The sequence below is a fragment of the Tachysurus fulvidraco genome, chromosome 20 (assembly GCF_022655615.1).
Source record: "Tachysurus fulvidraco isolate hzauxx_2018 chromosome 20, HZAU_PFXX_2.0, whole genome shotgun sequence".
Classification (NCBI taxonomy): Eukaryota; Metazoa; Chordata; class Actinopteri; order Siluriformes; family Bagridae; genus Tachysurus; species Tachysurus fulvidraco.
The window spans coordinates 3,271,252-3,299,029 of record NC_062537.1 but is presented as its reverse complement, the minus strand read 5'-3'; the positions used below and the strand labels follow the sequence as shown (position 1 = coordinate 3,299,029).

The window sequence follows — 27,778 nt, the reverse complement described above, 5'->3', positions numbered from 1 at the left end:
ACACACACACACATTACACACACGTTCACTAGGCCTCACCATGCGTTACAAGAACAATAATTGATAGGTCGGTTAGTAGTAGTTAGTAATAGTTAGTAGTAGTTAGTAGTAGTTAGTAGTTAGGTATCTAGTTGTTCTACTTTTTATACCCACGTGGCGTCACTGCGCGTGTTAATAAAATAATTAACATTCTATAAACAAACAAAAATAAATATTTTAAATCAAATCCGTTGTTGGAATAAACACACACACTTTTGTATCTGTAAGGAATAAACACTTTAAATATTATTATATGTTACATGAAATGATGACTAAAATAAATCGGATTCTACTTTAAACGTGGTGTAATAGATCACTGACTCATTCGTTTATCACGTGTCACTGGTGTCCACGTGACCTATTTATCATCGCGTCCTTTTATTCCACGTGTTCATGTATTACTGCGCGTAATTAGATTCCACGCGACACGTTTATATCCACGCGCGACCCCCGCCCCCCACGTGACTCGTTCATCATTCACGTGGGATCACGCGTGAAACGAGGTCCAGTTCCGGTGCCCAGTGTTGTGAAGTGCACTTTTAACCACGTCATCACGTGGTCCAGTGCGTCATCACGGATGACCGGAAGGTGGGACGTGGATCAGGTGTGAAAGCGCGGGAAAACACTCATATATGCCGTGGGGTGCACTGAGCTCGTCTATCCGCTAGGATGCTCTCCATCTCTTAGTGTACAGAGATGTGCTGCATCTCCTCCTCCTCTTCACCCTCCTCCTCCTCCCTGACCAAACCTGCGCTCCAACACTCTCTCTCTCTCTCTCTCTCTCTCTCTCTCTCTCTCTCTCACACACACACACACACACACACACACAGCAGGGTGTTCCAGCAAGAGGAAGCATCTTCCCGGTGTTTTTGATCTCCTCTGTCTGGGGGCTGTTACACCTTTACATGAGGATGCACCGGATTTGCGCGCGCTTCACCTGGTAAGCTCGGCGTTCTGTGGCGCGGTCATGGTGCATGTGTGCTTCTACACCTCATGCTTTAGATTCATCAACATCTACTGGTGGATCGAATCTGACGGATTCCGTCCCAAACGTCTGCTTCATTCCCACAAAAGTGCACTTGTTAGAAAGGGTTCTGCAACCTGCGTAGCGCACCAGACGGTCCAAAAGGCGAGCTGTTCGGGACGGAACCGCGCTGTCACGCGTGTAGGGAATAAGGCCGGCAAATCGTACCGAATATTATGGCCTTATTTTTATACGTGATTTTATTTCCTGTTAGAAATCTTAGTATGACTTGGGCTAAAAAAAAATCATATCTGACACTGAGAACAGAGAGAGAGAGAGAAAGGAAGAGAGAGAAACAGATATATATATATAGAGAGAGAGAGGAAGAGAGAGAAACAGATATATATATATATATATATATATATATATATATATATATATATAGAGAGAGAGAGAGAGAGAGAGAGAGAGAGAGAGAGGAAGAAACAGAGAGCGAGCGAGAAAGAATGAGACTGTTGCTTTACTGTACATGAAAGTCCTGAGAATTTAACATTTCTATTATTTTAATTTCTATTATTTATTATAAGGAAAAAATAAAAAATGTTGGATGAAATTTAAAGCATGAAAATCTCAAGTTCTTCATTAAACAGGTAAAATATTATTGATAATGTTTTGAGGCTGAGGTGATGAGAAATTGTTAAGATTTGATGGTTAAAGAGTTAAAGAGGTCCTTTTGGGGTGGGGTTGTGTGTGTGTGTGTGTGTGTGAGGGGGTGATTAAGAGCTATTGTGAATCATTAATGAACCAAAAAAACTTGTAAAAATGATTTTTTTAATAACAAATCAAGTGGGTTTTCACACGTGATGACGCGAATGTCCCATACGGATTCCCAAAAACACGAATAGCATCATCACACGTGACAAGGAGTTAATGATGAGAGAAACCTCCTCAAAAAGAAAGAAAAAAAAGAGGGAAAATAGAGACATGAGAAGTTTTTATTATTTATCATTGTATAATAATAATTACAGTATGTAGCAATATGGTCCATAATTTGGACTGTTTTTTTTTTTAATCCATCTTCACCTGATTTACTTCTCCAGATGATGAGGTTTGATTAATTATAGCAGCGTTACATGAAGTCTTTTTATTTTATTACATTTATTTATTTATCTATCTATATATCTATCTATCTATTTATTTATTTATCTGTCTATCTATCTGTTTGTCTATTTATTTATTTAAATTGTTTGTAAAGATTGATTTTCATTACATTTACACTTCAGTATATACATTAGACCTAATTTCTTTTCTTTTCTTTTTTTTGACCTTATAGTTTAACTGATTTTTTATTTTTTATTTTTTTTTCAGTGTGGATTATTTCGTGTTTTAATTCTACATTTGTTCCTCTGTTTATATCAAATAGTGTTTTTCCACAAAAATATAAAAATCACTTTTGAAGGAAAGAAACTGTCAGCTGATGCTCTTGAGCTTTCAGGAACGGTGACGTCGAGCCTCCTTAAGTGTAAAAACATCTTGAATATAGTCAAGATTTGTCTACAATGTTCCAATGATAAAATAATAATTAACCATATATAGGACTATTAAAACCTTTTACTTGAGATTTTTACTGATTTAAAGCTTCTATATTCTGTTGGTAGAACACACAACACACACACACAGTAGTGCTACTACTGGAGGTAAGATTTCACTGCACTTGTCCCACATGATTAATTGATCCTCCTCAGCCTGGATCATATTCGTGGAGCTGACACGCATCTGTAAGCCGCTCACGCTACGCCACAGGTGTCTCAGCTGGAGGTGGACTTCCTCTAACGTCCGCGAGCAAGTGTGTGTGGAATGAATTCGCTTATGTTGTTATGGTACCTGAGACCCGAGTGCAGGGTTCCAGTAAAGCTGATGACTTGCGTTATAGATATCATCACCATGTTGTGTCACAGTTTGGCCTCCTGCTGAGCTTTAACGTCAAAACCACGACCCTCTTTTTTCCTCACGCTGAAATCCTGAGGGTTCTTGGATTGCTGCCGTTATAGAAATGTCCTTTGTTGTTTGAAACATCAGGTCGTTTCCTGAAGTCCAGTTTCTGTGTGACGTGTTTTAAACACATTCATAAACCTTTAATCATGTTTCATTTCCAATCCTATTGTTTAAATCTATCCTTTCTCAAAACCCTCCATAATGCTTTTTAATGCACTGGAGTTAGTCATATTCCTGTGCACATGTGCGTTAACAGAGGTATGTGGTGGCTGCATGGTTACCATGGCGTTCTTTTGTGGTGATGTTCCCAACACCGTATGTACTTATTTATTCACAGATATTTTCTCCTGGTCGATATTTTCTCACGCCTTTAGTCATGATGTGATTCATACACATTTATATGACGGTACGACTGAATTCTAATTCAGTGAGTGGAAGGTTCTGAGGGATTCGAACTCATATATTCGCTCTGTGCTGCCAGGCTGAGCAGAAGGGTCTCAGGACACACAACATGGATGGGGTAAAAGAGCAAAAGAGGATGTTCTGGGCACAGAAAAAAGACCAGGAACATCAGGTCACTTTTCTAGGTAGCTCACAAACACCCAGAACCAAATCAGCCCGGCCGTAAGGGGAAAGATTTGGGTCAGTGATCTATTTTTTTTACTACAGTACATATATATATATATATATATATATATATCACTGAACGTATCTCATTCCTCAGACCATTCAGACCATCAGTTAGATCCTCAGGGTTTGTTTTGTCTTTCTCTTTTCCATACAGACCTACGAATGAGATCTTTCCATCCAGGTTTCGGAGAGGAGATCGCTGTACTATATAACTGCTCTCGAGCCTGTAATCATGTCGACTGGTTCTGTGCACGTGTGTGTTCTTGAACTCGCAGCACTATTCAGCAATCTTGCGCTCTGTGACCCAGATTAGCTCCATTATTTATGTCATGCTGCTCATTATTAGCTTTTAGCAATGAGCGCTAATTGTGTGCTGTTAGCGCACGGAGATAAAACGTCTGGGAACGAGGGGAGAAAAGATCTGGAAGAACGCCCTGTTCTCGTTCTTCCCCCTTTTCTTTCCTCATCTTTCCATTCCCGCTCCTGTCCAAAGCAGGACAGAGACAAGGGCATTTGCCAGTCCGAGGTCAGCCTGCTAACAACTTTTGGTTCCAGCGCACGCTCGGCTCTGTGTGTCTTCTCAACTTTTCCAATTTTGCCGTCACAATAGAGTCATTGTAGCGGCGGAAAACAGACACACACCTCTTTCGGTGAAGGATATAATCTCTTCTACAGAATCTAATTTTGTTTCCCATGAGCCTCGAGAAAAGGTCTATTGTTTCTGCTACAGCTGAATATCTGAACCGGAGCTACAGCTACATAGCGACTTAATCTGTCTCGACCTTTTCGAATAGCAAAGAAATGTAATTTTCTCTATAAAGTCGAGTGTTTCAGCAGCACACACGTACACTTCCCATTGACACGTTCAACAAATAACAATTTAAGTAAGAAATGTTTAAAACAATTGAGTTTCATGGGAGGTGGAACACGGTGACTTAGTGGTCAGCACGTTCGCCTCACACCTCCAGGGTTGAGGGTTTGATTCCCGCCTCTGCCTTGTGTGTGTGGAGTTTGCATGTTCTCCCCGTGACTCGGGGTTTCCTCCGGGTACTCCAGTTTCCTCCCCCGGTCCAAAGACATGCATGGTAGGTTGATTGGCATCTCTGGAAAATTGTCCGTAGTGTGTGAGTGAATGAGTGTGTGTGTGTGTGCCCTGTGATGGGTTGGCACTCCGTCCAGGGTGTATCCTGCCTCGATGATGCCTGAGATAGGCACAGGCTCCCCGTGACTCGAGAAGTTCAGATAAAGTGGTAGAAAATGAATGAATGAATGAACGAACCACTTTATTCATAACCAGCAAGTGCAGTAACTCCTATTATCACTTAGCTTATAGCAGCTATAAACGTCTGTTCTCTTATCATCCTCTCGTTTGTTTTTATTTATGCTTTTACGAGATATGTTTTGTGATAACGAGGAAATTCTCGGTCAACTATCTAGGTTCAGGAGCTGGACGTGTGACTCGGAGCTAGGTCGTGTATCATATCATCGTAAACGTGTCTAATCATACAGTACGTGTAGGTTGCGCTTGAACGTGGCTTTGTTATGTCTCATGATGTCATGCTGTGTTACTTTTAAGGCTTAATGATAAACTTAAAGCTTTCTGTAAGGATCGTGTTGGCTTTTTAGCCTAAACCTGAGATTTCATGCTAACGGATAATCAAGATAACTCAAATCTACAGGATGATCCATCGGTCGCCGAAGCAGAGACTTTGTAAACCGTTGCACTGGGAAGAGATCGATGATAAAGAGTTTTCCCCCAATCCAGACTGGAGGCCGTGTGGTGACGCAGCTGAAGCATACTGAAGCTGTCAGACCCTACAATCTGCCCGCTCGGATCTCCGACTCTCTTTTCTATCTTCTCGCTTCTCTGCCGAAATCGGCCGCATTTCAAACTGGCAGTCACGGCTTTTTTTTTTCCGGATGAAAAGGAATTTGTTTACGGCAGTTTGTTAATAGCAGAGAGCTGCTGCGTAATTCATGCTATAAATTTTTCATTTAAATCTTTCTCCATGAAAGATTTATTCCTTTCTGCCCACGAAGTGCCGCTCGTGATCGGCCATTACTTCACTAAGTATACAGACCTTACCTGGATGCCAGATCTATTAGAATTCCTCTGCAAGATCTTGCTGTTTAGAGGGTCTGAAAGTTGATAGAGCCACAGCATGATATATATACAGTATATCTACCTACAGGCACAGTAGTAGTTAAATTTCACCTAATCACTTTCTCTACAGATCCTTAGATATTTGCCTCTTTTTTTTTCATCAGCGCTACATTTTTCATACGTTAATCCGCCTTGCCTCGGGCTCTTCGGCTCTGTAGCAGCGGCGTGTGTTTAAATCAGTTTTGCCCTGAATCCGCCTCTTTTATGCCCCATCCCTGAGCAGGGGACCCATAATCCTTAATGAATCAATTAGTCTGATAGTCAACGGCACGTATCAGACAGGCATCTGGACCGACAGACGGAGGGGTTGCTATAGAGATGCACGGTGCCGTTAGGCTCTGATTACATTTGCACGGGCGAGAACCGAGGACTCTGTGCCATAATTGAGGAAATTGGGACACAAACAACACACAAGGGACAACAAACACATGGTTCTGCTCGTATCCTGAGTGTAATACGATCGCGTCCCGTGTGAACGCTTGCGACTGAAGATTGCGACTGAAGATACACTCCATATAAACGCCATACGACTGTGTCTTGCTCCTTCGCCCTTGACGCTAGGTATGTTTACATTTTTGGAGCAAAATATCAGCACAAGGGGGTCACGGTGGCTTAGTGGTTAGCACGTTCGCCTCACACCTCCAGTTCGATTCCCGCCTCCGCCTTGTGTGTGTGGAGTTTGCATGTTCTCCCCGTGCCTCGGGGGTTTCCTCCGGGTACTCCGGTTTCCTCCCCCGGTCCAAAGACATGCATGGTAGGTTGATTGGCATCTCTGGAAAATTGTCCGTAGTGTGTGAGTGTGTCTGTGAGTGAATGAGAGTGTGTGTGTGCGTCCTGTGATGGGTTGGCACTCTGTCCAGGGTGTATCCTGCCTCGATGCCCGATGACGCCTGAGACAGGCACAGGCTCCCCGTGACCATGTAAATGGACCTAGTGAGAACTTGCTCCTGGACCTGGAACGTTAAAGCGCTGGATCGGTGCGGTCCCCTTTCCAAGCGCCCGATGTACACACTCTTACACTTGTTGTCACTCCAGTCAACTCCTCAGGGTAGAGCTGCACGCGTCCTCGTGGTGACATCATGACTCAGAAAGACGTCAGCCTTCCTATGAGGGAGCTCAGATGTTTAAATCCCAGTTTGTCAGGAATGCCTCTGATGATCCAGCGGTTTTCAGCCCATGTTTAAGTGTTTATGTGAAATACTGCAAAGGAAGTGCTGCATGAAATCTGATATCCGGTAGTTTGTCCACCAAGGACTCAGTGACATAATCATGGCAGCTTAATCGTCTGCAGCGGCTGGTGCTACATGCTTCACTCTTTTTTTCTCAGTTAGGTCAGTAGTGCTGAATCATTTATCTTCATGGCACGGTGGAGCCTTTGGGCAGCTGCTGCCCCAACAACTAGCCACACCGCTCCGATCTCAGGTAAAATGCTGTGTTAATGGAGCTTGGCCGTATTTGCTCAGTGTTCTTGTTTCGACCTTCTCTCTCCTTAAGGACAGAACATAAGAATAATCTTCAGGCGCCGATCGAGACGTTAAGGTGGACATGATCCTGATCTGCATCTCACTAAGCTTCTAAAACTACGTTATACATTCATTAGCTGTCTGTGTTTTCAGCACAGCACGTTTAGATCCTTCCTGATACAGAAAGATTGAATTTTTCCCCTGTAAAAAGGAAATACAAGCTGTAAGGAAGCTTGACTGTGTACCGCAGGCGGTCCTGCAGGCTCCCCTGGTGACCGTAACGTTTAATGATTTTCCAGTCTGGGGGAATGAATGCGTAAAGGCTTGAAAATGTTGCTGGTGAAGCTCAGACACGTAGCGTTGTCGTTCGCAATCCCATTTCGTTTCAGTCTTAAGAACAGTCAGAGGTGCAGGAGGTGAGAGAGGAACTCATAGCATGTTTATTAGTACACAAAGGGCTCAAAAATAGAGCTGAGGGAAAAAACAGAAGGGGAAAAACCTTAAAGGTGGGGTCTCTGATTTTTGAAAGCCAATGTTGACATATAAAATCACCAAAACAAACACGCCCCTAACCCAAACGGGTCCCACCCCTGTATCGATAGCTCCGCCCACGCATACATACGTAACCCAGGCGACTAATAGAAAGAAACGCGTCTTTATCATAGCTGAAGGGAAGAACAATACGATTGTAGATAAACAAACAAGCAAAAATGACACACAAGCATAATCATGTAAAGGACAAAGGCATATATTAGTTCTGTGTAACAAAGCAAAACCAACGTTACTCACCTATCGAGAAGGAAAAAAGCGCCTCGGCGTCTTAAGTAAAGTCGGCCACATATTCACAGGTCGGAGTTTCCCGAGTCAGTAACTCCTGAGCTAAACGCTGTTACTACACAAAACGCGGTTGTAGCTGCCTCTCTACATTACTACGATAGAAAAGAGGTGTTATTTGTGTAGTAACAGCGTTTAGCTCAGGAGTTATTGACTCGGGAAACTCCAACCTGTGAATATGTGGCCAACTTCCTGCTCCTTCAGTTCTCTCCAGCGCTGGAAAGCTGATCCTATATTAACACGTCCTACTTCTTGTCCTTATCGTAAGTCTTTCTTCTCTTTCTTTCTTTGTTTTTATCCGCCATGTCAACGTTAAAACCACTTTCTGCTAACATCACACATGCGCACTGAACACTCTCTCCATTCATATTGACAAGCCCCGCCCCTTTCTGCTCATTGGCTACACGTTTATTTTGATTTTTGTTTATCATTCGGCCCGACTCAGTTTTCTGAAGCATTTCTTAAAAATCGGAGACCCCACCTTTAATCGACAGATCCACTGAACGTTAAAGACGAGGAGCCGGGAGCAGATACATGATGAAGAAGGTGTACAATTTTTCACGTTGATAGTTCACTATGTTATTACCCACAATGCATTGTAACTCCAGTGTTTATCAATGCTGCACACTACAACCATCGTTAAATGTGTTTATGAAATGAATCACTAGTCATTTAACTTAAAGGAGCGCTGGGAAACGTGTAAATACATTTATACTGAAAGGCTTGTGGTTAACTGTTCGGTTTGGTGCCGAGTAAAAGTTTACTTTCGGGTTCTTGAGTGTTAAAGCCGGTGTCTGTGTCGGTCTTCTACTGTGACACACACCAACAACACAAAGACAACAGAAGTTAAATATGGGCAGGTGTGTGTGTGTGTGTGTGTGTGTGTGTGTGAGAGAGATCTGTAGGACATGTCAGGACGTGTTGACAGCGGTTTGATATGAAACTCATTCAGCTTGGATTATTTTTCCTTTGGAGGACAACGATTGTGCGCTTTAACCCGAGTGGTGAGGTAGAAAATACAAAGTGAGCGTGAAGGGTCAGCGGGGACACGACGGGGGCGTGGCTAAGATCCCAGACAGTCAAGCTTCATTAGGAACCGATCTCACTGTTTCATGTTGTGTTTTGGCCCCAGGCGACGGAATCAAAGCCGAGGAAGTGTGTTTTATTTTCTGTCCCATAAATCTGTTCTGTAATGACTTTCTGTTTTAAAAGGAATAAACACGGTATTTCACGGCCGCCACCGCAGGCTAGTCGTTAGCGATACGACCGGCGCCTGAAGGCAACGTGCCGTGTAACGGCTGAACATCGCTCCAGGACTGATGTGTGCAACATATATATATGATCTGATGGCCAGAGTCTCATCTTTTATAAATAGATTTAATAAAAAAAAATGGATGCTTTTTTCTTATTTAGCGATATTTAACTTCTGACGTCCTCACAAGCCTGGACTCGTGCTGTGAGCTCTGAGCAGATTCTGTTAGTTTGTGTTTTTACCTGCAGCAGCTTCCAGTGAGCTCATCACTTTGTGCTGCTAAGTTTAGATCGTTCTAGTTATTTTTGCAGCGTCTCCTCACTTTGTTCTTTATGAGGATCTTTAAGCAGGAGAGTGATTTTAGGGCCGTGGTGCTGGTGTCTCCCTGTACGGCACATTTTACTACATTTACCTCATTAAAGGGGAACTTCAGCACTTTTCAGCCTCATAACATTGTTTCTGCCCCTCAGAGGTGGCTTGAAAACGTAGTTTCATGTGAAACTCGCTTACAGTTCAAACACAAAGTCTCCAACACAAGTCTCTGTCTCTGTCACTGATCTCTGTCTGTCTCTGTCACTGTCTCTGTCTGTCTCTGTCTCTGTCTGTCTCTGTCACTGTCTCTGTCTGTCTCTGTCTGTCTCTGTCTCTGTCTGTCTCTGTCATTGTCTCTGTCTGTCTCTGTCACTGTCTCTGTCTGTCTCTGTCATTGTCTCTGTCTCTGTCTGTCTCTGTCATTGTCTCTGTCACTGTCTCTGTCTGTCTCTGTCATTGTCTCTGTCACTGTCTCTGTCTGTCTCTGTCATTGTCTCTGTCACTGTCTCTGTCTCTGTCTGTCTCTGTCACTGTCTCTGTCTGTCTCTGTCTCTGTCTGTCTCTGTCATTGTCTCTGTCATTGTCTCTGTCTGTCTCTGTCACTGTCTCTGTCTGTCTCTGTCATTGTCTCTGTCTCTGTCTGTCTCTGTCATTGTCTCTGTCACTGTCTCTGTCTGTCTCTGTCATTGTCTCTGTCACTGTCTCTGTCTGTCTCTGTCATTGTCTCTGTCACTGTCACTGTCTCTGTCTGTCTCTGTCACTGGTCTCTCTCTGTCTCTGTCTGTCACTGTCATTGTCTCTGTCACTGGTCTCTGTCTGTCTCTGTCATTGTCTCTGTCACTGGTCTCTGTCTGTCACTGTCTGTCTCTGTCACTGTCTCTGTCATTGTCTCTGTCTCTCTCTGTCTCTGTCACTGGTCTCTGTCTGTCACTGTCTCTGTCATTGTCTCTGTCACTGGTCTCTGTCTGTCTCTGTAATTGTCACTGTCTCTGTCATTGTCACTGGTCTCTGTCTGTCTCTGTCACTGGTCTCTGTCTGTCTCTGTCATTGTCTCTGTCTGTCTCTGTCATTGTCTCTGTCTCTGTCTGTCTCTGTCATTGTCTCTGTCACTGGTCTCTGTCTGTCTCTGTCATTGTCTCTGCCATTGTCTCTGTCACTGTCTCTGTCACTGGTCTCTGTCTGTCTCTGTCATTGTCACTGTCTCTGTCATTGTCTCTGTCACTGGTCTCTGTCTGTCTCTGTCTGTCTCTGTCATTGTCTCTGTCACTGTCACTGGTCTCTGTCTGTCTCTGTCATTGTCTCTGTCACTGTCTCTGTCACCGTCACTGGTCTCTGTCTGTCTCTGTCACTGTCTCTGTTATTGTCACTGTCTCTGTTATTGTCACTGTCACTGGTCTCTGTCTGTCTCTGTCATTGTCTCTGTCTGTCTCTGTCATTGTCTCTGTCACTGTCTGTCACTGGTCTCTGTCTGTCTCTGTCTCTGTGTGTCACTGTCTCTGTCATTGTCACTGTCTGTCACTGTCATTGTCTCTGTCACTGTCTGTCTCTGTCACTGGTCTCTCTCTGTCTCAGTCTGTCACTGTCTCTGTCATTGTCTCTGTCACTGGTCTCTGTCTGTCTCTGTCATTGTCTCTGTCACTGGTCTCTGTCTGTCACTGTCTCTGTCTGTCTCTGTCACTGTCTCTGTCATTGTCTCTGTCTCTCTCTGTCTCTGTCTGTCTCTGTCACTGGTCTCTGTCTGTCACTGTCTCTGTCATTGTCTCTGTCACTGTCTCTGTCTGTCTCTGTCATTGTCTCTGTCACGGTCTTAGTCACACTCTATGTCTCTGTCTGTCTCTGTCAATATCTGTCACGGTCTCTGTCTGTCTCTGTCACTATTGCTGTCTCTTTTCTCACTTTCATAGAAAGTCCAGTTGACCACGTTTGTATAAAAGCTCCAGTATTGTGTTATAAATGTGTTATAAATGTGTTATAAATGTGTTATAAATAAATTGTTAGAAAATGTTAATAAATAAATGAAGTTTGCTGTCTTGAAGTTTGATTGCATCTGTTCCTGCTCTCGCTTCTTATCCTTTTTCTTTTAGAGGCGTATTTAAGCCTGGTGTGTAGAGTTCGAGCTGTGTGTGAGAGCTGAAGGTTACGGCTGCTCTCTGTGCGCCGTGGAGTTATGTGTTAAATCCAGCACCAAGGGTCCCGTTAAAAGATGCAGACAGACGAGTGCCGGCTTTCTGAGGTCACGGTGCAGTCGGCAGAGCGCGCCTCCTATTCCTCTTCCTCCTCCTCTTCCTCTTAGCTCCGACCCACGCTGCGTTCCCACTCAGAAATACAAGCGTTGCCATGGAAACAGGAAACAGGGATGGCTGGAGACGTAATGAGGACAGACAGAGATTGTGCCGAAGAGGGCTCTCCTCCTGCAGAATGCATCACGTAGCTCAGAGTGTGTCGGCTCCACAGCTCACATGCATGCCCATACTCGTCCATTTCCTCCTTCACTTCCTGTTTCCGGCGAGCCACGTGTCCAGTCTTGGGTTTATTTTTATAGCCACATCCAGGCAGGACTGGACGTAATGTTACGTACACAATCCATCCTGATCAGCCTGCTCTGTGAGACTGTTTGTGTGATGGGGGAAATTTTTGTTTGACCCAAATCCGTCACAGCATTCCAGCGCGAGCCAAACCCTGGAGTCTCACCCCACGTTTTCACGCAGTGTATCTACGCAGGCAGCATCAGGCTGAGATAAATATCACATTGACATATGACATTTATAAAGTGCTTTTACAGCAGATATTAATTACGGAAGGAAGAAAACATGTATGTGGTTTGCTGTTAGGGGAAAATCGTCGACGTTTTAGCTATATAATGCCAGCCAACACACAGGAGCGCTATTGTTACCATGGAAACGCCACGTCTCCTGCTAAACTGTTTTTTTTTTGTTTATATTAAATACAAAAAAGATGATGCATTGTGTAACAAATGCTCTTATACTTATATAGAGTCATTACTTATGTTTATTTGTCTTTGTGCTTTGTTGTGTTGCAGATCATCAGGAAATGCCCTGGGCGACCCCACTGCCTCAGCGTTAACCTCCTGACTCGAGTCTGAAAAGGTCCCCGTAACAGTAACGTGTTTAAACAGTGTTCGGATGCTGCTGGGGGTCAGGAGGAAACAGCAGACACGAACACCATCCATGCTCCACCAACATTGCGAGTGCCATGACAGGATAACGGAGGCGTGGTTAAGGGTGGGAGTAGCTCTAGAGGGGTGTGGTCACTGGGAGAGTAGGCGGAGCTCCTAAAGGCACGGTCTGAAAGCCGTAGATGATGACCAGCCTGTTCCGGCGCAGCGCCAGCAGTAATGGCAGTCACGGCTCGAGGGCTTCTAGCAATGGAGGATCTGAGCTCAATAGCAACAGCAAGTCTTCTCGACAGGTGCGTATGAGCCTCATATGTGTCTCCCTGCAGTTTCAGCATGAACAAGGAACCCAAGAACCTGATCTCTTTACCCTTTTTTACTGTAGCACGTCCGACGGCTAGAGTTCAACCAGGCCATGGACGACTTTAAGACCATGTTTCCGAGCATGGACCACGAGGTGATCGAGTGTGTCCTGAGGGCCAACAATGGTGCTGTGGACTCCACCATCGACCAGCTCCTGCAGATGAGTTTGGACGGACAAGGCACGGACGACAGCTCTGACTCGGAGGACAGCATTCCCCCGGAGGTAAGGAGACGACAACGCAGTCTCTCGAAAACAGGATCTCTAGCTGTTTGGAGCTTAATGTCTGAGTCTCTCAGCTCCTTTTTTAAAGCTTCACCTCTTGTGTCTTGTAACTACAGCAGCTTCGTAAGAGAATCCAGAAATCTGTCTGAATATGTGTAAGAACTTGTCTGGATTTTGCTCCTTATGTTTTAAGTGAGATTAAGCCAGTAAAAAAAAAACGAGCGGACGGGCGGCAGCACGCAGCATTTGTCCTCTGCATCTGCAGCCTGCAGCTGTGGAGCCGCTGCCCTGAATAACTAGCAGGCCTGATGCTCTGATGCTCTGATGCCTGGGGCAGAGGAGTGTGTGTGTGTGTGTGTGTGTGTGTGTGTGTGTGTGTGTGTGTGTGTGTGTGTGTGTGTGTGTGTGTAAGGACTGCTTGACCCAGTTTTCTCGGCAAGGTCCTGAAGAGCGCACACAGAGCTTTGAAGGTTCAAGACAAGATCCGTGCCCTTCTTAACCACGCTGATCACCCGGAGCAGACGATCCCTGAGGAGCCGCCATGATCCGGCTGCACATCACACGCCTGTCCAGCGCCCTGACCAGCAAAAACGCACGGTCGATTCTATAGACGTGGGAGGTTTACTATTAAAAATGCATTACGTCGATATCAGAGATCGATCCTCACACACGGCTTTGCGCCGAGATCAAAGGAAGGCTACAGATGCTGCACGGGAGAGGTTTTGATTTTGTGTTGTTACGGTTTGGAAGAGGATCCGCACTGCCTCGCCACTGCCTCGACACTGCCTCAACACTGCTCTGCTTACAGGGATTTATACCTACAGATGTAGGTGTCTATTTTTAGTCAATCCTCTAATTTAACAATCCTCTAAAGAGGCTTTTAGTCGAGATTCAGTTGAAAATCAGACGTTTATGCAAAATTTTGAAAAAATATTAAAGTTAAAATACAATTGAAAAAAATATATTAGAAAAAAATTACAAATAAATCATACAAAATATATTTTGGGAAATATTACTAACAATAGTTATTAAAAAAATAAAAACAATTTAAATACAGACATCCTTTATTTTAGTATCCGTTCTAAAAGTATCAAAGTATTTTGATACAAAGAATTAAAATAAAATAAATAAATTAGAAAACAAAATACAAAAATAAATCAGAATAAATAGTAATTATTAAAAAGTTGAAATATAATAATAGTAATAATAATAATAATAATAATAATAATAATAATAATAATAATAATAATAATAATAATAAAGGAAAATGGGAAACCCTTAAAAGAACCGAAGTACATTTCCCTGTAAACTCTTTTATTTTTCAGGAGCAGAGATTGACTTGGTTACCCGGTGAACCTTGAAAGAACCTTTGAAGAACGTTTTTCTTTGTAAAATAAAAGAACCGATCACGTGTATAAGAGTATAAGAGAAGACGTCCATCTTGCTCGTGCGTCTGATTGTTTTTTTCTTCCGCAGATCTTAGAAAGGACGTTAGAGCCGGACAGCTCGGATGAAGAACCCCCACCTGTCTACTCTCCACCCTCCTACGAGATGCACATCTATGACAGGAAGCACCCGGCCGACGTGCTGCCGTTCCCTCCTCCCAGGCAAGGGCACGCGAACCAGAGACGTGTCTGAGGCGTGTGAACCTCATGTAGAGCTCTTTACGTTTATCGTGAATAGAAAGAAGAGCATATGATTAATCATCTAGTTCGGTCGTTCTTTCTTTTGCTCACCTTCAGGAGTCATTTCTCTCCTTATTTCTCCATCTGCTGCACATCTCACACCACTGCAGCTCCGCATGCTCCCTCACATATTAATGTAAACCCAGCAAGCCTGGAAGAGCACGATTAGCCCAACAGACAAATCAGCGAGTCTTAAGCAGTGGCCGTGATTTGTATTTTTTTTTTTACACGTCAGGTTTGATGCCAATCCTCCGACCGGGCTTCGTCAAGTCGGAAGCTACAGGAACTGGAATCCTCCGTTACTAGGCAACCTCCCGGATGACTTCCTGCGGATCTTGCCCCAGCAGCTCGACAGTCTGCAGGTAGATTTATGGGGCTTTGACACAAGCGATAACGGATGGGGAACTTTTCTAATCGCTCAGACGCAGGAGCCGGCTGCCGATATCGTGCCGAAGATACTGAAATGTATCTAAAGCCATTTTAAAGCGATGCGGTTTTAAGGGTGGATTTAAAAGCATCCAAAAACAATCCGTCTCGATTGTTAGCCGTATTGTTATCGCAGGACCCCATAAAATATCAGAATATAAGTAATTCATTGCTCTGTGACATCAAAACAAATGGTCTTCACTTATAAATAAGTCTTGAAATAATATTTTTACACATTTTTACATTTGGGTCGATTCAGATAAATGGGCTGAGAAGCTTAAAGGAAAAAAAAAGGAAATTTTGCATATTATGCAAATCTATGTAAGTGGGCGGAGCCAAACAATCGTCATTCGACCTTTGTGTGTTTTTTTTTTTTTGCCATGACATTAATGAAAAAAAGACTCTCAGACTTCAGTAAAGAAAAACACATCCAAACATTACAGTTTGTGTAGACGGTGTGTAACCCCCCCCCCCACACACACACACACACACACCCTGATGGAGCAGCACGTTCTTCTTTCCCCCAAATGGTCTCCTTATATAATGACACACTGATCCTGAAGGTGTGGTTGTCATTGCTGATTTATTCTTGTCTTCTTCACTGCAAGCGTTCTCAGAGCAGCCTGTCCCAGCCTTCGTCGTCGTCATCATCCTCGTTGTCCTCTCTGACGCAGTACTCGGAGCAGGACAGGAAACTGAAGCAGTACCTGGAGGACGAGCGTATCGCCCTTTTCCTGCAGAACGAGGAGTTCATGAGGGAGCTGCAGCGCAACCGTGACTTCCTCATAGCCCTGGAGAGAGGTGGAGACACACACACACACACACACACACACACACACTTACTTTCTGTTTTTATAATACAAATGACCTTCTATTAACTATGAATGTGGTTACGTTATCTAATCTAACCCCAATCTTAACTGTAAAAAAAAAAAAACTGTGTGTGTGTGTGTGTGTGTGTGTGTGTGTGTGTGTGTGTGTGTGTGTGTGTGTGTTAATTATTTGGAATAAGACAGACTCACCGTTTCACCCCCTGAGCACCTAAAGCAGCTTTTCTTCATCATTCTTCTCTTTCGTCAGTATACATGCTTTCCTTTCTCCCTCACAATCCTGACCTGGATTCTGTGCACCCTGACGTTCTCCACCGGGGCATCTTCCACAGCTCACCCCTACATGTACTCCTCCTGCCTTCAGTCTGAGAGCTGCACCTGTTGCCTCTGAGACATGAGGATCACTTTGTCACCCCCCCCCCCCCCCCATCCCCTCCCTGTTGTCATCTCATGCTGGCTCTTTATGATTGTAGAGGTTTGTGTCTATGCAATCCAAGCGCTTTCATTCATCCGCTTGCATGGAGAGTTCCACTGAAGGTACACACTATTTATCAGCTCTACTGCACCTCCTGAACTCTGCTGGTCTCAGACGTGTGTGTGCGTGTGTGTGTGTGTGTGTGTGTGTGTGTGTGTGTGTGTGTGTGTGTGTGTGTGTGTGTGTGTGTGTGTGCGTGCATTTATATGTGTGTTTATATATTTTGATTAATTCTTGAGTGTAATAGTGGGGCGAGTTTGGACTAATGGCAACGGCTTCAAGGTACAATATCAGGGGTCTGATTGTATACCATGATTTGGGTGTGTGTTCACGGTGTGTGTGTGTGTGTGTGTGTGTGTGTGTGTTCACGGTGTGTGTGTGTGTGTGTATGTGTGTGTGTGTGTGTGTGTTTTCACTGCTGTGTGTGTGTGCACTTCGGATGGGTTAAATGCAGAGAACAAATTTTGAGTATGGGTCACCGTACTTAGCCGTATGTCACGTCACTTTTTTTTTTTTAATGTGTGTGTGTGTGTGTGTGTGTGTGTGTGTGTGTGTGTGTGTGTGTGTGTGTATGATTCTGTAGGTGATCACACTGCATCAAGCTCTGAGGAAGCCTGTACCTCCATCTCAGATGATGCCTTGTTCCGTGACAAACTGAAGCACATGGGAAAATGTAAGTACACACACACACACACACACACTCAAACAATGCACACACACACACACACTCAAACAATGCACACACACACACACACACACACACACACACCTGGTTCCTTCTTTGTCTGCTCCCAGTCTCCTAATTTGTCTGGCTGTATTGAGCTGTAAATGCCGTGACGCCGAGCTGAATGTAATCATACACATGTTTATTAATGTAGTGAAGCAGATCCTGCTCCTAGCTCTACACACACAGCCTCAGTGTGTCACACAACACACACACACACACACACACACACACAACACACACACTACACACACAACATACACAACACACACAACATACACAACACACACAACACAACACACACAACACAACATACACAACACACACAACATACACAACACACACAACACACACAACATACACAACACAACATAGACAACACACACAACATACACAACACACACAACACAGCATACACAACATACACAACACAACATACACAACACACACAACACACACAACACAACTTACACAACATACACAACACAAGATACACAACACACACAACACAACACACACAACATACACAACACAACATACACAACGTACACAACACACACAACACAACATACACAACACACACAACATACACAACACAACATACACAACATACACAACACACACAACACAACTTACACAACATACACAACACAACACACACAACACAACATACACAACACAACATACACAACACACACAACACAACATACACAACACACAATACACACAACACACACAACACAACATACACAACACACACAACATACACAACACAACATACACAACACAACATACACAACACACACAACACATACTCACACAACATACACAACACACAAAACATAAACAACACACAACAAACACAACACACACACACAACACAACATACACAACACACAACAGACACAACATACACAACTGACAACACACAACATACACAACTGACAACACACAACAGACACAACATACACAACTGACAACACACAACACACACAACACATACTCACACAACATACACAACACACAAAACATAAACAACACACAACAAACACAACACACACACAACATACACAACACAACATACACAACACACACAACACATACTCACACAACATACACAACACACAAAACATAAACAACACACAACAAACACAACACACACACACAACATACACAACACACAATACACACAACACACACAACACAACATACACAACACACACAACATACACAACACAACATACACAACATACACAACACAACATACACAACACACACAACACATACTCACACAACATACACAACACACAAAACATAAACAACACACAACAAACACAACACACACACACAACACAACATACACAACACACACACAAAACATGCCAAACACACACACACAACATGCACAAAACACACACAACATGCATAAAACAAATGTGCATATAAAAGCATGTGCAAAATGTTACAGATGTTTGTGAAAGGAGAAATGATCGTTGCTGTGCTTTCTGACCCGAACGCTTCTTTTGTTCCTTCTGCCATGTTTTACAGCTACAAGGAAGAAGCTTTTTGAAATCGCCAAATCGTTCTCTGAGAAAACCCGTCGGAGGAAGACCAAAAAAAGGGCTCTCCTCAAACATCACCCGTATCCTCCTGCAACGTCGGCCGTAACGTTCCCCTTCCTTTTAACTCCGCAGCTCCGTGTCGTAATTACAGATTCCTTTACAAGGTCCTATCAAACACCTCACTGGAAAAAAGACCTGCAGTAGTCAATTACAGAAACTCAGCAAACGACTGAAGAAGACAATATTCAGGAGACCGTATACTGTAGGCAGTGGAGTATAGACATTAAATAAAGTAGTCAGGATCAGATGGTGAAACGTGATCACAAGGTTAAACAAAAGGTAGAGAAGGATAGACAGCAGGGCTGATGTTTAAAAATACACACATGCACAAAGACACGTCGATAAATAATAACGTCTGTAAAAAAAAAAAAAAGCTTCCTGTGTACTCCATAACCATGGTGTCAGACTCGCCGCTGCAGCCTCCACTGCCAACCTTCTGGAGGATGTAGAGGGACTTCCAGCAGGCAAGCACCAACTTCACTTCCCCTCATTACAGAATGAAATGCTCCTTGGTCTGAGGTCTGTTCCTAATGCTGTTTAATGTGTGCAGAAGATGGAGGCAAACTCAGGAGATCCAGCGCTCAGGAAACGGACGAGTCCAACAAAGAAGTGGCGTCATGGTGAGAGCGATTAAAAAAAAAAGTGTAAGACTGTAAAACGTTCGTGAAAGATATTGGAGCCTGGCTGTGAGCATCTGTGGTCATTCAGAGCATTGGTGAGATCAGATACTGGGATCAGGTGAGGAAGGTGGTCTGGGGTGCGGTCGGTGTTCAGTAGGGTCGAGTCAGGGTCAGGGCTCTGTGTATGACACTCCAGATTAGAGGTCTTCTCAGGTCTATAAAAGAAATGTACCCCGACCCGAAGCGATCACTTTTTACCCGAACCTGACGTGCATAATTTATTTATTTATTTTTTAAGAAAGACCCGACCCGAGACAAACCCGAAAAAATTAGACCCGAGTCCGACCCGACCCGTTGGCAATTTTTTTAAGCCGACTGTTTGGGGCTGTTTGACATGTTACAGCATAACAAGTTCTCTTCGCAGTTCCACAGTGTTTGTGTGTCTAAGTTCCAGTGAAGGGAAATCATTATTCTACAGCATTCACTGACGTCCCCACATTCAGTGTGGAGATGGTCAGGGGTGCACATACAGTACTGCGCAAAAAGTTTTAGTCAGGTGTGAAAAAATGCTGTAAACAAAGAAAGCTTTCAGAAATATAAATAATGAGTCTTTATTTCTGTCAATTTACAAAATGCAAAGTGAGCAAACAAAAGAAAAATGTAAATCAGATCAATATTTGGTGTTACTACCTTTTGCCTTCAAACCAGCATGAAGCGATGGCACGGCCCCCACAGCGCCCTGATCTCGACATCATCCAGTGTGTCTGGGATTACATGAAGAGACAGAAGGATGTGAGAAAGCCGACATCCACAGAAGATCTGTGGTTAGTTCTCCAAGATGTCTGGAACAACCTACCAGCCGAGTTCCTTCAAAAACGGTGTGCAAGTGTACCTAGAAGAACTGCTGCTGTTTTGAAGGCAAACGGTGGTCACACCTAATATTGATTAGATTTAGATTTCTCTTTTGTTCATTCACTGCATTTTGTTCATTTATGAAAATAAATGTTTAACAGTTTCATTTTTGAAAGCGTTCTTTGTTTACAGCATTTTTTTCCACACCTGCCAAAAAATTTGCACAGTGTATTTCAGTGTATCACTGTACTTTTGGTCAAATGGTGCAAGGCAGCTCAAATATTTTGAATATTGGTGTGAAGCTGATAAATTAACGAGTTCTTTTGAAGGAGAAAGGCGTCAGATTTGAAAGGGTTAATTAAGCTTTATGTACGACTCTAAATTTAACTCTTTAAAAAATATAGAAATAGAATTTTGACACGTATTTTGTTGGCCCGGTCCTGGTCCTGTATATCTGACACCCTCGGTTTAGTTGTGTGTTTATTTCTGTTCCAGACTTTTTCCTCATGTCCTGCTCCTGCTCTTCTCCTGATGGTGGGACGAGCCTCACTTCGATCCCACCCTTTTGACCTCTTGATCGGCCTGCGGTGAGTCCGTGTGGGCTGCGGAGCTGCGTCCTCGCCGTGCGTCCTGGTCTGGAAGGCACTTAGGTTCAGAACCTGGAAATCTGGAAAAGTTTTATTTATTTATTTATTTATTTGTTTGTTTTTGTTTGTTTGTTTATTTTCTTGGGGCTTGTTCATTCAAATCGTCACATGTATTATCATTATCAGACCTATTAATATGATCATCATCGAATATCATGGTGGAGTTGGGGATGTTCAGAGGGACTCAGGACTCCACACACAAGCACAAACTCCACCGTGTTCAACACAGCATCTGTTTTCAGCCGCTTCCTGTCTGACATCTTGTAGCCGTGTGTCTTATCTCGACCACCTCCTCTACACCTCCTTCGTCGGATCCCCAGTTCCAACTTACCGGTGATGCGTAAAGCTGAATGTTTTCCACTTGAATCTTTCCAGATGACCAGAGATGCGTCACTGTGTACGTCGCTGTCTGTCATTCGTCTTTGCGTCGCACTTTACCGTGCAGGATGCTGCCTGTTTGTACAGATCACTGACTTTGATCCATTTTACTCTTTCTTACTTACATCAAATTAAACTAAATTCAATTCAATTCAATTAAACGACTCTTTAAAAAGCAATTCAGCATCTCTGTCTTTTTTCCCCTTCTCCAGTGCCAAATGATAATCATTGTGATGAGTCATTTCCAGGAAGTAAGCAGATGCATGTTGTTTTTGTACTTAATGTCCTGCTGCTCCGAATCCGACCTATTTATTTCGTGCAGCTGTTTATCTCTTATTTGCACCGATATCACGTCATCACGTCGTCTCTGGTTCAGGTCTGGATTCCGGCACTTCCTTGCATTGTGCTTGCTTCCTGTCTTCTTCTCAGATGTGATGCGTCATTATATAAAGGAGGAACAGTTTGATTAGACACAGTTTGGGAGAAAGTCGATATAAAACTATCAAACCTTGGACCCTGGAGCTGTGAGGACCATGATAAGGATATCACAGTTAGAAAACTGAATGTATGAACACGCCTGCTTCGACTCATCAGCTAATAAAAACACTCAGATGTTCAAGATGTTCACTCAGGGTTCTCTGCAGGACCTGTGATCCTGTATTTGTATGAACTGGATATGAATAGTCATTTTTAACACACTAACTTGACCGTGCAATAACCTGAATGTCCAGTAGATGGCACTGGAGGCCAACGTGTAAACACAATACGTCTGCTTATTCCCTGTAATAAAAGTCATTAAGATTTGCATTAGCCCGAATTCATGTAAGAGTAGATTGGACTTTGGATTGGATTCTGTCTCACTTCTGAGATACTTTGGACTGCTAAAGTACAGAAGGACTAAAGAGCTATGGATTGTGTGTGTCTGTGTGTGTGTGTGTGTCTATGTGTGTGTGTATGTATGTGTGTGTCTATGTGTGTGTGTGTGTGTATGTGTGTGTGTGTGTGTATGTGTGTCTGTGTCTATGGGGTGTTTTTAATCTCTTGGTGGGTCCCCACAAGGATAGGAATATCTGTTCTGTTGGTGGTTTAATTGTGGCACCTAATAATAATCCTAATAATAATTAGATTGTAATATTTATAATAATAATAATAATATCTATGTCTAATACAGACGAAGTCTAGCAAAGACAAATGTTTTTGAATATATCAGAGAATTGTTTAACTTCAGGCTGCTGTTGATGATATTTTGATATTTTCAGGGCCAGAAATAAGCTCCACCTACAGATACATTGTTTACAAAATAGTTCATAAACAAATGTGTGCTTTCTACAGAACGGGTTGGGAGACAATTTGGAGGAAGAAAAAAGTATGCAAAATATTACATACCGCTCCTTTAATTTCATGTTTTTAAGTCTCCATTAGTGAGGATAGTTATTTTTCACCCAGATTTGAGTTTTAATACTTGGTTGGTTTTGATGAATTCAAATGCTTGCTGGCTGCAACAATGCATCTAATTGTTTTGTGTAGCTGCTAAGCAGGGTAGATGAGGTGCATGGGGATTCTCACAAAGCAGCTCAGGTGCTGTCAGTCATCAGGGGACGATCAAGTTCCTCTCAATCCAATTTAATCTGATGTGGCAGGTAGAGATTCCTGCAGCTCGGGTTACAGGATCCACGACCGGTGAAGGATGCGGATGATTCAGGACTGTTCCTGTACGACAGGGTTTCTAATACACATTCGTTTTGGACGTCGTGTTGTGAGAGCGAAGTAAACGAAACAGAGGCTTGTTTCCTGTTGCTGTAATTGGATTGGAAGCCTCACAGCTTTTGGCCTTCGCTCAGCCTCAGGAGGGAAAGTGAGGTGAGGAAATCCCCCTCACTGCTGTCTCTGCAGGCAAGCAGCAACTCCCTGCTGAAGGTAACGTCTCTTCCGAAGCCCTTTCGGGACATTTCAGTCCAAAGTCTACCAGCTGTATAGACGATTGACCCAAAAAAAGAAAAACCTTGGGAAATGGTATTTTATTTAAAAACTTAGAGATACATTTTGTCATTTTGCTCCATCCCATCGCCTCATCATCGCTTACTTACCAATTACAGCACACTCCCAAGTGTTGTATTCCATTTATATGACAGATTGATTGTGTTTTATCTCTTTCTAGTTACTTCTAATGCTGCAGACCATCAGCACATTAGTTAGTCTATTAGGAGTAAGAAATGTAATCAGTGCTGCTGAGAAATTAGAAGCTCTGTAGTATAGTAAGGGCAGTGACGTGTATGTTTTACACACGTGACAGATGAAGTCTGCAGTCAGTTCTCCAGCATGCTTGGATTAACCTTACAATATATACAAAATTTATTATTTTTTTTTTTTAATTTGCCGCTTTCCAGTTGCACTTACAGTTTACAGAATTTTCGTACATCTGCCTGAGAGCGTTGCACAGTCGTGTATACGTACGGTATATATTTCGCACCGAATATACGAGCTGAAATAAAGGAGGCCGAGAGGAAGCAGGATTAGGCTGGAGCTACGGAGACACTCAGTCAGTACAGGACAGATGGAGTGGGTGCAGAGCTCAGAGAATGACTCAGCGCTGAGACGGGAGTGTTTAACATGGAAGAACATCACACCTTTTCGAGCACGAGAAATATTTGCGACGGCTGGTCCGTAGCACATCCAAAGCCCCCAGCCTCCCTCCGTGTTGCATCTCCTCACACCTCAAAGTGGAATTTATCTATTTGCATGTAAGACGTTCAGTGAGTTGCAGATTTTCAAGAGAGTATGGAGTGGTATTTTGTGTTGTGTTGGGTTTGAGGCTTGACGGCTGTAGTGAGGTGTGCGTCATGGTATTTCGGTGGGAAGGAGAGGGGGGGGGGTTAATCCCCAAAACACATCCCCGTTATCAATAAGTGTGTGCATGTGATTTATTAATCAGTTAATATGGTGCATCCATCATACAAGTGACTGTGTGAGCTGAAGGTTTACTAAGGAAACCAAAGCACAAAGTCTGAGCGCATTCGACACTCCTGACAGATCCGAATGGAGAACTTAGCAGCACGGTTTCTCAAAAAATGCAGCAAAACAAATGATGTATGTTTAAAGCCTAGAAGCCTTTATTTTTGTCACATATACATTACAGCACAGTGAAATTCTTTCTTCACATATCCAAACTTTGGAAGTTGGGGGTCAGAGTGCAGGGGTCAGACATGATACAGCTCCACTGGAGCAGAGAGGGTTAAGGGCAGTGGCAACTTGGCATTGCTGGGACATGAACCATGATCCTCCGATCAACAACCATGTAGTGTGTGTGTGTGTGTGTGTGTGTGTGTGTGTGTGTGTGTGTGTGTGTGTGTGTGTGTGTGCGTGAAATAAGATTTAACATTTTCATTCATTCATTTTCTACCGCTTGTCTGAACTACTCGGGTCACGGGGAGCCTGTGCCTATCTCAGGCGTCATCGGGCATCGAGGCAGGATACACCCTGGACGGAGTGCCAACCCATCACAGGGCACATACACACTCTCATTCACTCACACACTCACACACTACGGACAATTTTCCAGAGATGCCAATCAACCTACCATGCATGTCTTTGGACCGGGGGAGGAAACCGGAGTACCCAGAGGAAACCCCCGAGGCACGGGGACAACATGCAAACTCCACACACAAGGCAGAGGTGGGAATCGAACCCCCAACCCTGGAGGTATGAGGCGAACGTGCTAACCACTAAGCCACCATGCCCCCCCTGATTTAACATTTTTTTGTTTAAAAATAAAATGCTAATAAATCACACATACACACCTGAGAACCTTATTCAGACGAATGCATTAAGATTATTTAAAAGCATTAAGAAAGCTGTTTCTGTTTATTGTCTTTTGTGTATTTCTTTTGTGAAATGTCTTGTATTTTTTATTTGCACTGTCCTTTCGTCCTGCACTGTGTTGTTTGTCTTGTACAGTTGCACTTTATGTATCTAGGACTAACTTACTAAGTCCTTATAAGCACCCTGGTCCTGGAGAAACGTCGTCTCGTTTCACTGTGTACTGCAACATGGTTATATATGGTTAAAATGACAATAAAAGCTTCTTGACCTTTGAAATATTTCAATAATATATTATTTAAACTACATTTTCTGTTAATAGTTTACTATTTAACAGAATTCTAGATGCTTCAGAAAAATGTAACATTACACAATAACCATCTAGCAAGTCGACGCTCAGCTAGCTAGTACGTTGTTACGCGTATTAAAATATTATTAGGGATGTAACATGGTATTGTTAGCTATGATTAACAGGTAAATTGACCTTAATGTTGTGTTTAGGTTTATGGGAAAATAATTAACGCATTAAAGGTAGTGAAATGCAATTAGGTATTAATGTAATAACATTGCCTTAAACTATTAGCTAACTAGCCATGGGTGTGGAGAGGCTAGTTTTACAGCTATAGAAGGTTTTTATAGAAGGTACTAGGTAAAATTGTACCTAGTTGGATAACGTGTTAGTTAAAAAAAACATTTTTTTTATGGTTTTAATTGTAAAACTGTATGATTGTAGCTAACTGGACAACTATTTTAAAACCATATCAGGGCTGTTATTATGCTTTAGGTGTTACTGAGTAAATGAACTCTCACACTGCACCAGGATAAGGATTGGGGAACGATTTATAAATGGTTAAATCAAAGAAAATAAATAAGAACGGTCCGTTTGAAAATGGTAAGGTGTGAAAGAAATCAGCCATTTCTGGGTTTTTGGTTTTTTTTTTGTCTGTGGGACTCCATTTCCCAGCATGCACCGCGCCCTTGCGACGCTTCTCACAGCTGACTGACGGACAGAGAAGGAGGAAAAGCGCACAGCAGCCTGACGGGAGAAAGGGACAGGAGGGCAGTCCGTGGAGGACAGTGCACGGATCTAACAGAACCACGACCGGCGGGATTGGATCTCGGGAGTCTGAGCATCGTCACCCTGCCGCGACGCCGCCCTCTCTCTCTGCTCGAGCCGAGGTGCGTGCGGCGCGCCTCCGGTGGCGCATTCGCGCGTTCGTGTGGAGTGTCCGCGGTGCGCCGTACGCCGTGCCCGATGCCGAGCGATGGAGGCGGCGAGGCGGCGCTGCGCCAGTGCGAGCTCCTCCAGAACATGATCGACATCTCGCTGTCCAGCCTGCAGGGCCTCCGCACCAAGTGCGCCGCCAGCAACGACCTCACGCAGCATGAGATCCGCACGCTGGAGGTAATGACGCACGGAGTGGTGGACGCGGTGCACCTAATATACACCTGCCTAAAACCAGACACCTCGATTTCCTGCATGAAATATTTCACTTGCATTCGCGTCCCTTCCTTTTTTTTTTTTTTTTTTTTTTTTTTTGGTGCGCACACTTTGCGTTTGTGGAGGATTCTCTCTCTGGCGCGCGCGAGAGAGAGACAGACCGCGCGTCCTGACCGTGCAGGCAGGAAAGGTGCACGTGCACCTGATGTAGAGAAAAAGCAACTGCTTCACAAAGGTGAAGTGATTGTAGGGATGCATGATTGTACTAAATCTCACAGGGTGTAGGGACGCGTGCACCGACACCTTTCCTTCTTTGTTGTTGTTGTTGCTGAAATCAGAACCTAGCACTAATCCAGCACTGGCATCTAAAACACCTTTCGTTGCATGCTCTTGTTGCCAAGTTTTGAGGAGCCCTACATGCACGAAGCTTTAAGACAAAGCTTCATATACATGTGTAGTGTAGGTCGGATCTGTATAAGACACGTTTACTGTGTCAGATCCATTTGCTTTGGATTCAAACGATCCAGGGCCAGAACCAGAACAAACAGAACATCCTAGATCTCATGCAATATGGTATGGATGCATGCACGCGCTCTCCGTATCATCGTGCACTAATTCTTAGGTGAAAATTTTTATCTTCGATCCTTTTTTTTTTCTTTTTAAATCCCGACACTGTGTAGCACCAGACTGCGCCCACCGTGAACCCCTGCAACATTCTGTCTGATGTGTTTGTGCTCGCTGGAACAAGCTGTGTGAAACTGCGAGCGGTTTGGGGATCATTGCTTCTGCAGTATGGTGTTTATGCCACCTCAGTGATTTGGTAGAAACGAATGCTGTTAATTAGAGCGTTTCAGGAGGGACGTGTGTGAGATGCCGTGAAGTGTCACGGC

General features: G+C 43.5%; 2 protein-coding genes across 6 annotated transcripts in view; both read left to right on the top strand.

Moving 5' to 3' along the window:
• Positions 1–376: 376 nt before the first annotated feature.
• On the top strand, positions 377–21,936 carry cuedc1a (CUE domain containing 1a). 3 transcript variants are annotated; one of them, XM_027158703.2, is made up of 11 exons: positions 500–979; positions 12,694–13,082; positions 13,172–13,372; positions 14,849–14,979; positions 15,293–15,419; positions 16,092–16,284; positions 17,372–17,461; positions 19,061–19,154; positions 19,540–19,598; positions 19,685–19,754; positions 21,102–21,936. In XM_027158703.2, coding segments are annotated over exons 2-11 (1,077 nt in total). In that variant the 5' UTR covers positions 500–979; positions 12,694–12,971; the 3' UTR covers positions 21,103–21,936. The 3 variants fall into 3 exon arrangements, with proteins under 3 accessions (XP_027014505.2, XP_027014506.2, XP_027014504.2); XM_027158704.2 differs by lacking the exons at positions 17,372–17,461; positions 19,061–19,154; positions 19,540–19,598; positions 19,685–19,754; positions 21,102–21,936 and adding an exon at positions 16,496–16,704 and having other exon boundaries at positions 377–979; XM_027158705.2 differs by lacking the exons at positions 17,372–17,461; positions 19,061–19,154; positions 19,540–19,598; positions 19,685–19,754; positions 21,102–21,936 and adding an exon at positions 16,564–16,705 and having other exon boundaries at positions 386–979.
• A 4,497-nt stretch (positions 21,937–26,433) lies between these two features.
• The window catches only part of ksr1a (kinase suppressor of ras 1a), a 32,798-nt gene continuing 31,453 nt past the window's right edge, over positions 26,434–27,778 (top strand). For all 3 annotated transcript variants that reach the window (XM_027158556.2, XM_027158555.2, XM_027158554.2), the window contains exon 1: positions 26,434–26,852. In XM_027158556.2, the coding sequence (XP_027014357.2) occupies positions 26,703–26,852 (150 nt within the window). In that variant the 5' untranslated portion in view covers positions 26,434–26,702. The remainder of the gene's footprint in view (positions 26,853–27,778) is intronic.

Bases quoted from the DNA above. Each gene is read 5' to 3' on its own strand.
- cuedc1a (XM_027158703.2), top strand. From the start codon at position 12,972: ATGATGACCAGCCTGTTCCGGCGCAGCGCCAGCAGTAATGGCAGTCAC. The intron at 13,083-13,171 runs GTGCGTATGAGC...TTTTTACTGTAG, and splicing joins ACAGCAAGTCTTCTCGACAG to CACGTCCGACGGCTAGAGTT. The intron at 16,285-17,371 runs GTGGAGACACAC...ATGATTCTGTAG, and splicing joins CCTCATAGCCCTGGAGAGAG to GTGATCACACTGCATCAAGC.